Here is a 15,408-nt window from a genome sequence, read left to right on the forward strand (position 1 = left end):
TGTGCAAAATCCAGATAATCCTTGACTACTTGAGTTGAGAAATGCACATACCTAAGGGTATTGAGGAAGAATACTGCATCTCATGATGAGGAAGGGTGGATAAGGTAAAATATGGACTGTTTTAATGAGATGTTTTCTCACATGCATCAGGTTGGTCTTTTTCAGCAGATGAAAATAGAGTAGATTAAACAGTGAGTACGAATCTTAGTGTATTCAGAATGGGATGCCGAATACTACCTTACTGAAAGTTGTTCTATAAATACCTGACTAGAACCAGAGATCCTGTGAAATACCAGTTCATAGTGAAATCACTTGGAAATGTAAAATGCATAGTATTTTTTAAAATCTTGAGTATTCAATTTGAGATGGTTGGTGTGGCTTTCTCAGAATGTCAGCCATTGCTCTGAAAATGTGGCCCCTCTGATGGGTTAAAAATGCTATAAAGTGGGAATGCAGATGCACTGGCCTGTTTTGACAGCCTGGTCTGTCTGGTTACTGGCTGGAGTGGAACCACAACTGCAACAACGACCTTGGCTGAAATCGTGCTGTCGTAGTGAGTAAGCGATACCAAAATGGGGTATATGGTATCAGGACGGTGCCCTTTACTTAGAAGGGGTAGCTGTTAACATGTGTTAAAAAGATCACTGATTCCTCCCTGAGTTGTGGTCTTTGAGCTGCTGGGTTTTACATAAATACATCTGGGTCAGGGAATCATACTGCCTTTATCACATTTTCAGTTAGAAGTTTAGCAACATGGAGCTGACATAAATCTCTGGGAATCCTGCAGGATTAGTCGTTGTCTGTCTCATGCAGGTTCAGTAATTACTGTAATAGAGCTCCTCTTCTTTATTCATGCAATCTGAGTGTTAGAAAACTTACTTTGCAGAAAAGAATTGTAAAAAAATACACTGTTTCATGTTTAATGTCTCAGTTGGACACGAATTCCTACCGAGCACTTACTTCGAGGCTCCCCTCCTCCTCCACAACGGAGGTACGGCCACACAATGGTTGCATTCGACCGGCATCTCTATGTGTTTGGTGGTGCTGCAGACAACACGCTGCCCAACGAGCTTCACTGCTACGATGTGGACTCTCAGACCTGGGAAGTTATCCAGCCCAGCCCAGACAGCGAGGTAAAACTTTCTGGTCTTGATTTTTCCTTTTATGTTCCGTCTCTTTTTGACGTGGTTTTACTGTCAGGCTACGGACGTGTTTTTGACAAGGACATTGACATTTAGCTAAATGGTAGTAGTTCCTTCCCACCAGTGGTTAAACAGATGGAATACTGTGGGCCATAGTTTAAAAGCTAGTCAGTGTCGACACATCTAAAACTTTGCTTAGTACTGTTAAAAGCAATGCCATAAAGCACTTGTAATTCAAGTTATGAGTCAATCGTTATTTGACAAAGATTAGTAATGAATTCACTGTGCGGGCCAGTGGTTGTGTGGCTGACTTTGTGATGCTGTTGAAGCAGAGTTCAAAACTAGACAAGGTTTTGATTATTTCACGGTAATAATGCCTGTGTGCGTAAAATCTTAGAAATTCTGTAATTATACAGAATAGCATTTCCCTTTTAGGTCAAGTGTAAAGTGCTTATAGAGGTACGACTGTAAAATAATAATAGCGATCATAGGGAGGCTCAGAAATGGCTTTTTGGAACATATTTGTGTTAAGAAGGTAGATAAATTAAAAAATGTAGGTTCTTTACATGAACATAAAAAGGCAGTAGACCACAAAGGGCCAAGTAAAACCCCAAATGAGAAAATACTGGGGGGGGGGGGGGGGAAAGTTAATGGTTGTTAATATATTTCTCTTGGGCTACTCATTACAATTAAGTGATTGTGTGATAAAATGTAATTTTTTTTTTTCATAGCGCACTCATACATACCATCTCTGGGATATCCTGGTACTTCAAGTTGAAGTGCTGAGGTTTTGCAAGCTTTCAGTACACGTTTCAGTTCACATTTCAGTAAATGTGGTTTCAGTGGCCTCTGGTCATTTCATTCCCAGAATGCACAAAAAAGTAGGTTTCTTGAAGCCTGTACAGCTATGCATATGTCCTGAATTTAGAATGGTCATGTTGACTGTATTTGTTAATTTTGATAGATTTTACCTTAAACCATGTTAAAGTACTAGCTGATTTAATAGTAGGTTTAGTGTGTTAGCTACATCTGCAGGGTAGAAATACTTGATCTTTGTGTGTTGTTTAAACTGCCGAGATCAAGGTTATAACTTAGAGATTAATATTATGTGTATTATAATCAAATGCAGATTTACTAATTTTTCTAGAATTGGTATGACAAGTGCTCACATCCTTGACTGTCGCACCGTATTTTAGTTTGTTTGCAAAGACATGTAACTCGGCATTTGATGAATAGGAAAATACCATTTATCCACTGCTCTTAAATTAACAAAGCACGTGGGCCTCATTTGAAAAAAATATTTGACAAAGTATTTCATAGTAGCCTATTTTATCTTTGACAAAGCTGCTTTATTTTCACATGAAATTAATAAAACTGCATCTCCAACTTTTTAAAGATACAGCTGCCTGCAGGAATACAGATCCCGTTCTGATCCTAGCAACATTGTCATTTGACACTTGACTTCCTCAGTCATTGGCTCTTCCTCATATGATTGCTTATTGCTTTCAAGAGCAAAACTACTCCTGACGGTGTTGTAAAACAGCATTATTACCTGACTTATCCCTTGCTAAATTTCATTTCATACTTCAGAGCTCTTTTCTTGGGCTGTCTGTAATCCAGGCAGGTGTCTGTTAGCTGCATGTGTGGTGTTTTGAAGTTTCTTTCACAGTTATAGCATTTAGAGACTCATTTTGTAGAAATAAAAAGTAAGATTGAAGCTCAGCTGAGACACGTGAGAATAAATTTTCTTCAAAACTGATTAACTGCAAGATCTGAGAGAGCTTTGGCGATTTAAGTAAGTTTTAAATGATTTTGTGTGTTCTGGAGTGATAACTGGATCATTTCATAGAATTGTTTTCCTGAAGTTTCTATGAGCTTTTGACAGACTTTTAACAGTGGCGATGAGTCTGTAATACTGTACTTACTATTCCCAGGACACTTTGAACTTGAAATTTCCTCTTGTCCGTGTCTATGAATGTAATTATTCACATTAAGTTGAAGCAAAATAGAAGATGATGAGTGCAGTGCTGTCTCAGCGCTTGAAGGATTCTGCTTGTGTGTGAGGTGATGGTGACCTGTGTTACTGTGCAGCAGGATAATCTGTCTTGGCTCTTGATACAGTCAGGGGGTTTCCCCTTTTTCTAATGGATGGATTGTATAGCATGTGTTCTTTGTGTGTTTTTCTGTATTATGTTACATGATCTTAGAAATGCCACGATACGGCTTTGCTTAACTGTAGCTAGGTTAACTTTCATACTTATCATCATGTGATGTATTTCCATAATTCTTAATTCTTTTGGAGTTTAGCGTTGAGTGGGTAAAGCCTCTGGAGTCCAAAATAAGAAGGCCTGGTGCTGATTCAGCTGTTAATTCAGCAGTGATTTTTACAGTGCTTTGCAGAAGAGATTTCTTACGCTGAAGGAGAGTGACTGCTGCCATTCCAGTCCTTCCCATCCTCTGAACTAAGATTAAGCCAGCCCCGAGACGCTTTTTTCCAGGTAGTGGCTTGGACTTGTCAGACCTGTGCATGCCAGTGACAGAAATAGGCTGTCAGGTAGAAAAGGCATTTCCCCCTGCTACCCTGTTATGGGCAGTGTGGAAGGTGACAAGTTGCATGAGACTGAAAAATCTTGAGGTTTTTACCTGGAAAAGGTGGCACAATTTGAGCATCAATAGCAGTGGTACAGGGTGGGTTCTGGGAAGGTTGTAGAAGCAGTAGCAGTTCTGGAGGACAGGCAGCAGTCAAGTATTAGGCACTGCAGGTGGACTGAGGCAGTCCTGCATTTTCTGGATTTGGGGTAAACAGGTAGAACAAAAACCTGGAAACAAGTCTGGCAATGGACCTGTTCTAATTCTTTGCCCAGGTCTCTCAAAATTGTTCACAGTGCCACGCTGTGTCGTGGAGGATCGGAAAATGGCTTAGTTGGTAGAAGAGGGGAAACTAACGTGGAACAGGTCGGTACTTAAAAATAAACCAGGAACTCCTATTTTATGCTTTTAGGATGTCTCCAAAATGAATATCAAGACAGGCTTTTTGAACTGCACAGTTGCAATCCATAGCTTCTCATACTGTCATCTTGACACTGTAATATATGTGCATATATTTTACAGAGCACACAGAGCTATTCTGCATCTTTACTGTTAGATGATCTTCACAGTTGGGGGTTCTACTTTTCTAAGGCAGCCAGAGGAGTATCACGTCTGAGTCCATGCCTCCTGCATAACACTGCCAGAGCTTCCTGAGGTGCTGGATTTCCTTTTCACAGAGCTATCAGAGGATTTAAAAAATAATTTAAATAGATTTTTCTTTTTATTGGCCTCGAGTTTTCGTATTGAACTCAAAATATCCTTGGCTTTCTAAAGGTGGTTGGAACGGCATAAAAAAATCAGCAGGCAGTAAGAGGGAAAATGCCCCATCTTGCACAGTTGCTCCCCAGCAGACAGACACGCATGCATGCAGCAGTTACGGTTTGTGCTACAGCAGAGGAGTGTTCTGCAGGGAGTGATGGAGGAGCTGGAGGTCTAGGAGGGGTGCACATCTGCGAACACAGTCCTGCAGAATCAAAAGTGATGTTTGGAAACAGCTGCTGCCTCATAGGGGACCAGGTGTCACAGGAAGAGGAAGAAAATTCTTATTCCTTGCAATGCTTGAAGGAGGTTGGTGGGTAGTGACACTGTGAATCACTCCCTTGTTACCAGGTGAGTTGCCGTTACATTCCCCCTGACTGCAGGTACTAGTGAGCAAGCAGGTACTAGTGAGCAAACTGTCTTTGCTTGTCTCAAACTTGGCCAGTGAAACATTTTAGTCTCACAATTAGGCCTTTCAATGCCAAGAGCAGTAAAAGTTTCTAACTTTCAAAGCTCTTAATTTTTCTTTTAATAAGCAAAAATGGAGGTTAATGTGTTGGTAATCTTCTCTTGGCTTACTTTGAGGCACAGTTCTGGAGTTTTTCAGATGGATTACAGTGCTGTGGTTTGTGGGCAGCTAGGAAGGATTAAAAGGACTTAGTCATCCTACTGTGGATGAGTCTGCCACAGTCTCCCTGTGCAGAGATCAGTTACGCCTGTTGAGGTATCTTCAGGCAAAAGAAACGTCATTATTATGTGAACAAAACCCTGAATTCCTGCAGTGAGGCCCCTAACAAGATCTGCCTCCAGATGTGTAGCTGTCAGGGTATCATGTTTTGCTAGGAGAGATAAAATTTAGCATTTCACAGTCCAAAGAGAAGACTGGTACTTTTTATGTCTATAAATAATAGATAGTGTTCAGACTTGCATCCTTTTTAGAAAATATTTGTTAAAAATTTAGAATCTTCATACCAGTGACCTTTTTAAATTTGTGCTTGGTAAGTTGGAGAGAGACATCTTGAAAATGTTGGTATTTATAAAAATCTGGTTGTCACTGTAACTATAGTTAATATTGTTGCACAACTCGATTTATGTTTGTCAGGTCTACATTCATAACCTTTCCAAGGGATGTATATTACATGCTTTTATTGAATTCTCCTAGAATAAGCAAAATGGAGACTTAGTGGATGATAGGCAGAAGGAATGTATTTCTGTAGCTCACTCACTGGTAAGAAATTAGAACAATACAGCATTAACATGACTCACATTAAATGGGTATGAAGTTGGATAACTGAAAGATATGAAATACAGTTTCGAATGAGGAGTAGTTACTCTGCTTACGTCCTTTAGGGACTGGTTGTTATCCTTGCATTGCCATAAACTTTTGTCAGTGACCTTAAGAAAACAAAAAATCACAGCTTTCCCCTATTATTTACTATTTGTCCAGAGTTTTGCCAATTAACAGCTAAAGGAACAGTCCACTCGGTGTGATTTGGATTTCCTCTTAAGGTGTGCACAAACAAGATGTATTTCAGTATGTGTGTAAAGCAATACATCTAAGAACAGGGTGTGTGGTCTGTGCTTAATGGTTTCCCTTAGAGTATCCCTGGAAACAATGACTTCAAAACTTCAGTAATTGTGGGAAGCTGAGAACAAGCTCCCTGCAATGTAAAATGGCTGGAAGTGCTGATGATATTCTTGGCTCCAGAAGCCGACATAGCATAATATCATTTAGTACCATAAATACATTACCCCTATGTTTATTAGCTAGATCTTCCAGTATAATATCTCACCATCTTGTGTCCGCAAATCGAGGAGCTTATTCAGAGAAGAAACCTGAAAATGACTGAAGATTGGGAAGCACAGTGACCAGCTGTGAAGCACAGCCTCTTTTAGGGAAGGTTTAGGAAATTAATTCTTCACTGGTTACCTGGGGAACAGAGGCTTTTTAATCTATTGACAGAAGATAAAGCAGGATCCAGTGGCTTAAAGTTGAAACTAGAAACATTCAGACTAAAAAAGAAAAGGAAATAGAAGTTTACAAATTGTGAATAATGAGGCTAACGAACATTTTATCAGAGCTTTTTGGTAGATTCTTCACTATGTCTAAACCAGGATTTGCTATTTTCTAAAAAGAAAGCTTTTCTAAAAGAACGGCTCCGTTTCAGTACTACTTCAAGGAAGTCTCATAGATTGTTCTGTGCAGGAAGTCAGATTTAAGATCCCTAAAGTACTATTATGGTAACCTGATTTTTGAATATACACGATGGTGCCAAAAAGGAGGAAATGGCTGGTCACTTGATTTTTGTCATCTGTTGTTAGATTTCAGTGTGTGATCTTTTGAGATGTGTTCATTGGATTTGGCAATACTCGCTCTTTCAACTGTGTGTAATCCTTTCTGATGAATTATACATGAACACTGCTTTTTAAATTTGCAACTGGTATATTAGAATGATTTTAAGGGAAAGAGCATTTACTGTTTTTCAGTAAGTTACAGATTGTCTCATATTCTGACCTTTGCAGTTATAACAGCATGTGTTTGAATATCATTGTTAAAGAATTTAACTCCCTGTTTCCATGCTGTATTCTCCAGTGAATGTCAAATGGAAAAATCTCATCTTCAGTGTAGAGCAGAATGTCAGATGGTGTCCACTGTCCCAGCCACTATTATTTACCGTAACCAGAAGTGCAAAATCTCTGGAAGAGCTGATATGGCAACAAACTTGTTATTGTGACTTTGCTTTTGTATCTAGTGATTTATTCTGTGTTGTAGGTTTCTTCGTCGTGGTCTCTAACTTTCTGTGCCCTGCCACAATCCATGACAGTCCCTTTTCTGTATTAACTGATTCATATGAGGAACTTCAGACAATTTGGTTTCAGCCACAGACTTGCTGAGAACACAGTGCCTTCCTCTAATCTGTGTAGCCGTTCAGTATCTTGTGGGAGGTGATCAGGTTAGTCAGGAAAAATTTACTCTTGGTAAATCCTTGCTGGCTGCTCCTAGTCACCCCCTTCATGTGGTGGATGTAGCTTCCAGGAGGCTTCACTCCGTAACCTTCTTGGGATGGAGGTGTGGTTGACTGGCTATGGCTGGCTGGATGCTCCTCCTCACAGGTGGAAGAAGCCTTTGCCTAGGCTGTGTTGCTAGGTTCATATCATGCCAGATTTTTAACAGTTATAGGTGCTTCGTGGATTATAAGCAGCCCTTTGTTTGCTCTCAGGTAGCTACAGCCGTAAGCCGGGATGGATGAGTCCGTTGCCATAATTTCAAAGGAGTAACTGTCTAAGGAAAGGCATAATAAAGTCCTTCAGCATTTGCCTTCTCTTTGTTCATTTGCAGAGCTGTATGTCTTGGAAATTCACTCTAAAATGAGGCTGTTCCAATTTTGTCTGAAAAGCATATAGATTTTCTGCACCCAGCACGTGAAAACATTTTAAATCCTTAAACCTCCTTGAACTTAAGGAATATCCAAAGCTCGTGTCTGCCCATCTGTTTGAGAGTTTTATGCTGTTGCCTGGTATGATATTCTGGAAGCATTTCTTTATAAACAGCTACCAGTAGTGACATCTCATTTGGACCTTTTTTTTCTAAACCATAAGGTTTTTTTCTAGTTTCAGAGGAAAAATAGATTATTATTTTTTTAACCTTTGAGTTTATGTTGCTTCATCAGGTTTGTTTGTTGATGGCTTTAGGTCTTTTTATTTCATTTTGGCTTAGAGTTTTCAGTGGTATTGGAGGGTAGAGATGCTCATCAGTATTCCTAGATTGTGAAAGAGATCCGAGTGCATCTTTTACTAGCTTCGGAGTTCAGTGCAACAGTCAGCTTCCTTAATACCTACTCATTCATATATGACTGTGAGGAGAGTTAAATTTATACAATTAAAAATGTATTCTGTAAATATAAGGTGGCTTCTGAGAAGCTAAAAGAATGAGAAAAAGAGCCTTGAAACAACTGCAGTGGATTTGATTTTAGCCATTCCCTAGTGTTGCCAATATTGTTGAAATTTCAATCTGAAAAAGCACTGAGAACATGTTAGAATACTTTGAGAAATTAGTAAGAGGTAGAAGATAAGCACCAAAACCAACAACAAGTAGTCACAGCCTGCAGTAGTAGTATAGCTAGTACGTTCTTGAGAGCTAAGAGAATAAATCTCGCTACAGAAAAGATAGATTTTTGTAACTGACCCAGATCTCTTGACAGAGGTACAGAAGAGTTGTGTCTGGACCATGAACAGAGCCAGCTAAAGCTTGGCCCTTGAGGAGCGCACGGCTCTCCAGCGGAGCAGCGGCGGCTGCATTAGCTCTGTGCACATTGCCTGTTCTCACACCGCGCTGTAACCTGTCAGCCGTAGGAAAGGTTGTACTGCATCAGCTTCCAAGGATGTTAGTCAGCCTTGACATACAGTACGGGTTGTCACTTTGCAGTGGTCCAGCTGCCCTGGTTTTTCGTCAAGCCAAAACATGGGAAGTCTGCCTCAGGATTGTGGGAATAGCTGACAGATACTACCTCTTTGCCTTCCTTGTTCATGGCCTCCGTTCTTCCTGCTTGCAGTAAACAAAACCCTCGGCTTCTCATGAAGAACCGCGGGAGGAAGAGGGCAGACAAAAAGCAATAAGTGCATAAGATTTTAATTGCCATATACCTCTGTCATTGTAAAAAACGTAAGAAAATTAGACAACTAATTTGTGAGATTGTTCAGTCACAGTGGTAGGCTCCAAGCAAGACCGCAGTGCTTCTTCTGGACTGATTCTGAATGTTCTGGATACAAGGGCATGATCTTCTGGAGCTTCAGCTGCAGGGGGGCTCCTGCTGCTCCCTATCCAGTCTCTCATGCCTCCCATCTATACTTTTACATACTATTGTTTTTAAATCTTGTAACCAGGTGTCCTATCCAGAAGTGGCTGAGAGAGTATCTGCCCCAGAAGGAGCTCCTTCCTTGCCCTTGGAAGAATGTGGTTTAAAAAAATCTCAGGATGTATTTGGTTTAGATTTCAGCATAACAACAGTTAAACAACCACCTACAGCAGACTTGGAGGTAAAGAAACACTGGGAAGTGAAAAAGACTTCAAAAATGCAAATTAAATTTATTTCAGGAAAGAGAAATAAATTCCAGCCTTGTTTACGCTTTTTCTCCTCCTCTCCTTTTTTCTCTCCTTGAAATATATCTTGAGCTATTTCAGCTTGAACTCTAATCTAAGACCCATTTAAGCCTTGACTCTGCACATGCCGAGTTCTAAATTGCATATAGGAAACTAGTATTGACTTCTGAGTGGGAACTATTCATTTGATTTAATTTTACTTACACACTGATTCAGCTTTATTAAGGACTTCAAGTGAAGCTGAATGTATTCCTGGTGAGGTCAAAATTTAAATCAATGAGTTTAGGGGTTTGCACAGATTTAACTAAGTTTATTTCAAAGTATGTGGAATCAGCCCCAGAGATGATGCTCAGGGCTGTAATCTCAACTATTTGAATGATTGCTCGGCACTCTAGCACAGGGAGAAGCAACACTAATGCACAGCTTTGTAAGTCAAATCAGAACCCTGATGAGCATCACAGGACAAACTCAATTTGTGCTGTCTAGACAGGATATGGACTGAATTTGGGCACAAGAAATGCAAAACTAAAACCCCACCCCACTTCTGAAATACTTGAATTTTGAAAATGATGGCTCAAACCATGCTGGTGGTGTGGAAAGGTGTACTGAAAGGGGAAGCAAAGGTAACTGATGAGATCTTTTCAAAGCAAAGATTCCAGCTTGAAAAGAGCCTCAGATTGCAAATCTCATTAACCTTAAATAGAGAAAACACTTCAACAGATGAAACAGGGGAGTGCAGCTCACAGAGGGGTGCCAGCCTGGATCATGAGAGGTGTCAGGATTGAATCTAAAATTCTTTTTGTCAGAGACGGCTAATAAAGTAAGGAGATCACCTTGATTGAGAGGTAAGTATAGGATCTAGAGCTGACAAATACGTTCAGACTGGCAGTGCACCATCATCTGTGATTTTTAGCATTCCCATATGCACTGGGAATGAGAAGGACAATAGCTGTTTGGATTCACATGTGACCATCTGGAGTTGTGCCAGCAGAAACCCTTACTGAAATTGCAGTTACTGCAAATCAAAAGTGTAGTTTTGCACAGATTATCTCACCTGCCAGACTCAAGTTACATTTGCACAGTGATGGTTTTAGGTAGCAGTTGTTACTATATCAGGAGGACTTTACTGGTAGGTGCACTGGTTTGCCTTTAGTGTTAGGCATACCTGACAGGCCTGGCTCTGCAGCGCAATGGCTCTGTTCCGCGCTACAATCGGAGTAATACTGAGTGCAGTTCTCACCCTGTTATCTGGAATATTTACACTAAGGTGCGTCAGGGAAGGATTGCCATCGCCTCAAGAGAAGTGAAGGTGTGGGAGGAGGCATCTGGTGGACAACAGGATTGGGAAGGCTCTTGCTCTCCCCTTGTGAAAACAGCTCATCTCAGCTACCTCTCCCAAGCACATTTGGCTTAGGAGGCAGGAGGAGTTAGAAGATCGTGCACAGTCGCAGAGCTGTGACCCTGTTGGACATGGGTGAGATAGTTCACTTGACCAGAAAAACAGGCTGGGAAGGTGAGGAGAAGCAGTTGTGCTCCATACAAAGGAGTGCCTGGAGCTTTGCCTTGGGATGGGTGCGGAGCTGGCTGGGAGCTGATGGGTAAGGATCAAAGGATAGACCAACAGGGATGGCACTGGAGGGATTTTAGCTTCAAGTGAAACAGTAAGCAGCAGGAATAGTGTGCTGACTTCGAGCAATTCAGGACATGCCACATCAAAACAAAGTTTTGTGGGACTGTGAAGGGAATATGTGATAAGCGTATTTAAAAAGTTGAGTTGTTTGATTGCTTAAGTTACTGGTAAGTGGCAAAGCTCTGGTTCCTTGACCACTCTGGTACCAAACATTGCAAATTAAAAATCATCCTTATAAGGTTCCTAAACAGATTGAGTTAAATACGATGCGACGAGCAAGTATTGTGTTAACTTGGTTAAGTGTTCAGATGATTCATGTTTTCTTTCTGGCACCAGTTGTTAAAATGCTTTAAGGATTTTTGATAGAAAAAAATATGGTTGTTCAAATACAGTGGCTGATTTTTTAAAAGCAAATACTAGAGAATACTCGGAATTATTTCAATGAAAAGCAAAGCTACAGTATTTTTTTTAAAAAAAAAAAAAAAAGACAGGGATAGTGACCTGAATAAGTATAAATCAGGTGGCCTGCATTTGATCTCTGACAGAGTAGTTCTGTTTAATTTTTATTATTTTTTTGTTGTTGTTTGGAGAGTTAGTTGTAAGAAAGGTATTGTAACACAGCCCATCTAGTTGTGTAGAAATAGGTCTCAGCAAGAAACTTTATATTTTGGGATGAGGTTGGAGGTCTGGTTGATAAAGGTCACTGATGTATTTTTAAACTACTATAATATGTTTGATTTTTTCAGTCAGTAAATCTTATTTAATTAATGAGATTACTACTAAGAACAAATAGAAGCCATCTAAAATAGATTATATTTGACATTAATCTCATTGTCTTTTGGAGGGGTATCAAACAGGAGCCCAGCAGTAATGTACTAATAAATCAATATTATTTCATAATCTTCCCATCATAGTATTTGTTAGCACCAATTTTAAAGTTTCTTGGCTAAAGTAGCCATGAAGTGTGGCGTGGACAGAAGGTATCTTGTTTACCCAGAGGAATCTGGATGGCTTGTTAAACTGGCACAGGCAAGTGTGCATTTTAAGGTGACCAAATCTGTAGTTTGTACATCTGAGAAAAAAAATATCATTAAACAGGTCCTAGTTACTGCATGGGGGATTGTACCCTTAAAAGCTGTAGTCCGAAGAAAAGAAAAAGTCATGGAAAGTCTGGTGAGTAACAAGCTAAATGAGACCATTGTGTGATGCTGCGGTAAAAGGGGTAAGTTGGTGGTAATGAAAAATGCCAGTCAGCATGGTTTCCTGGAAAATATGTCTCGCCAGATAAACATAATCTTGTTTCGTGTCTGAGTTTACTTGAGTGGTGTCTATAAATATGTACAAGAAGAGAAGATTTCTTATACTGGAGGGCTTCTTGTTTTGTAGGCAAAGATTTAATGAGATTCGCTGCCTGGAAGACAAAACAAGCCTGATCAAACTAGGAAAAAAAAAAAAAAGTTACTATCACCACTTGAAGATGTTATGTGAGATATCTCAGTGATGCTAATTTAATCAGATACCTTATGTGTAACCTCCAGAGAAAATGATGTGGTCTGTCCCATGCAGGAGGGTCATGGCAGCTTTGCCTGGCAGTGACTCCTTCGCTTCAAAATCATCTGATTTTGCAGTTCCCTGGTGAAGTGTGTTGCATGGACTGATGGGATCACCCAGCCCTATAAATAGCTGAGGCTTCCTACAGTGTGGGGTGGCTTTATTTTCAGTGGATCTGGCATGATGGAGAAAGGAGACTTGACTCTGTGGTGCCAACTCTGTAAACATCTCCAGCCTTGGGCTTCTGTGCAGATCCTGGCGTTGCTGGAGGGGCTCCTTGGCCAGGTGGTTCAGCCCCAGGCAGCCCTGAGGAACGCATGCATTTACAGCCTGGAGTTCAGCATCCTGCTGAGTCAGATGATCCTGTGCCTTTCAAGTTCCCCACAATATTCAGAATAAGGTCTGAGTTTGCTTGGTGATAACATTTGCAGAATCTTTGTTTCTAGAAGTGCGTTTTATTTTTCTATGTCAGTGTTGAGTCTGAGTTTGGTAAATGATATATTCTGTAGCTATCATGATATGTAGAGCGCTGTGTACATAGCCTTCTGATTAGAAGGTGCAACGAACGGGTCTTTTTAAATATGACTGTAAAGTGTGTTCTAGATACACCAGGAAACAATCCTATAACATAATAAATGTCAATCTTAGAATGCAAGCATTTGTGTCACTTCAGACTACGTTTATTTTCCCTTCTCACTGTTGATCTGTTGCAGGTCATTTTTCTTGGGAGAAGGCAGCGGCTTTTATTTATTCTCTCACCTATTTTGTCCTTTTCTTTCCCTAGTTACCCAGTGGGAGACTCTTCCATGCTGCAGCTGTTATCTCAGACGCTATGTACATCTTTGGTGGCACAGTCGACAATAACATTAGAAGTGGAGAAATGTACAGGTTCCAGGTAATTCACTGATAAACACGCTCAAACTTCCACACCAATTCTGCGTGAATCCTTCTGTCTCTGGGTGTGACAGTCTCTGGTTTGGCTCACCATGAGCTTGATGGCTTTTGTTTCACGTCCTTCCTGCAGGCAGCCTTTGCATTCCAGATTCGGCTGCCAAAGATTAATGTGTTATCTTTAAAGTCTTTGGAGAAATGTTATCTGGACAGAAATTTTGGTAAGGCCAAGCTCTCCAGTGCCTTCTAAAGTCCTAGCAGAGGTCATGACAACCTAATTTGACAGATTATTGAAAAATGTATTAGACAGGATTTGCCAGAATGTTTAACTGAACACTGACTGTTGCTCTTCGTGTACTGTCACGTTCAGGGTTCCTGGGTCAGAGCATTTTGTATTGAAGTTTTACCTTCGTGCAACACTCCCACTCCCACCGCCCTGGAAACTATGGGAATTTTAAATTTTAAATTTCAGGATACTCACATCAGGTCAAATCCCCCCTATACTCAAGTTTATTTTTATTGTGTGGGACTCTCAGACAAGTCCTGAGAGCAGGTGAGACTCCTGCTCTCCCAAGAACACCAAATCTTGAAACCTGCAAGTTGTGATGAGACACAATTCTTCCCTGTTATCTTTCATTACCCTTACTATAGAGGAAACCCTTGCATGTGTTTTGTTTGCTTGTTATTTTCTACTTTATATACTATAGTGAGGTTGAGTTAAATAAGAAAATCCAGTGACAGTGTATATAGCTACAGTGCTGTTGGATATAGCCGTTTGAAATTAATTCTGCTTCTGTGGGGCTTTATTTTTTTAGTTTTCTTGTTACCCTAAATGCACTCTACATGAAGATTATGGAAGGCTATGGGAAAACAGGCAGTTCAGTGACTTGGAGTTTGTTTTGGGAGAGGTGAGTAGAATTTATTGAAAAGGTGCCAATGGGGGTGTTACTGCATGTGTAGCATGTTTGCCAGGGAAAAGCAAATTGTGCAATGATTGTGCCAGAAACCCTGGGCATGAAGTTTTAAGAGCAGTGTCACTGGTGAAAATTGTGTCTGATTTAGTAAGTTACACTAACCCAGATAAATTTCTAATGCTGCAAAGGAGAAGAAACTTTTAAACTGTGAAGAGCTATTGATCACTGAGACATAACCTGAATTTATCAGAGCACATTATATATAGTGAAAAATTATACATATATGAAAAAGATACTAACGACCTCTGTACTCTGAGGTCCCAACTGTGTCCTGGAAAGAGCAGGTCAGTGGTTTGCAGATCCATGTATCATTTCAAGAGCCATTTTTAATTACTAAAATAAAACAGAATGAGAAAAAGCAGCACAGGGAAATGATTCTCTGGTAATGAGAACAGCTATAAAATTTTAAAAAGAACATATTTTCTGAAGAAAAACATGAGAAATTTGAACTTGCCTGCATTCCTTTTGCAAAAAAAAAAAGTTACAAAACACTTTACAGAGATCAGACAACAGATCCTCAACAACAGATGAAGTAGATTATGAAGAACTATAGCAAAAAACCATACTGTTGTTTTGAAAAGAAAATTAAACCAAAAATCAGATGCAACAATAAGAAGTGGTATCTGTGACACTGAACCCACACAACGGCTTCCACTCAGTGAACATAACAAAGACTTTCCAAATGGTGTTTGCTGTTAGCCTTTAGAGAAAATAGGTGTTGAATTTCATCTGTACGTGCAGAGCAGATGCAAAGTTGCCTTTGATTCTAAC

At 40.0% G+C, this 15,408-nt stretch overlaps 1 protein-coding gene across 2 annotated transcripts in view; it reads left to right on the plus strand.

The window, feature by feature from the left end:
• The window catches only part of LZTR1 (leucine zipper like transcription regulator 1), a 34,657-nt gene that overhangs the window by 5,577 nt on the left and 13,672 nt on the right, over positions 1 to 15,408 (plus strand). The window contains exons 9-12 of one of the 2 annotated variants that reach the window (XM_037410599.1): positions 932 to 1,133; positions 9,375 to 9,527; positions 13,557 to 13,667; positions 14,479 to 14,571. In XM_037410599.1, the coding sequence (XP_037266496.1) occupies positions 932 to 1,133; positions 9,375 to 9,527; positions 13,557 to 13,667; positions 14,479 to 14,571 (559 nt within the window). The remainder of the gene's footprint in view (positions 1 to 931; positions 1,134 to 9,374; positions 9,528 to 13,556; positions 13,668 to 14,478; positions 14,572 to 15,408) is intronic. The other variant, XM_037410602.1, reaches the window with a different exon arrangement.

This window comes from Falco rusticolus, chromosome 17 (assembly GCF_015220075.1).
Source record: "Falco rusticolus isolate bFalRus1 chromosome 17, bFalRus1.pri, whole genome shotgun sequence".
NCBI lineage: Eukaryota > Metazoa > Chordata > Aves > Falconiformes > Falconidae > Falco > Falco rusticolus.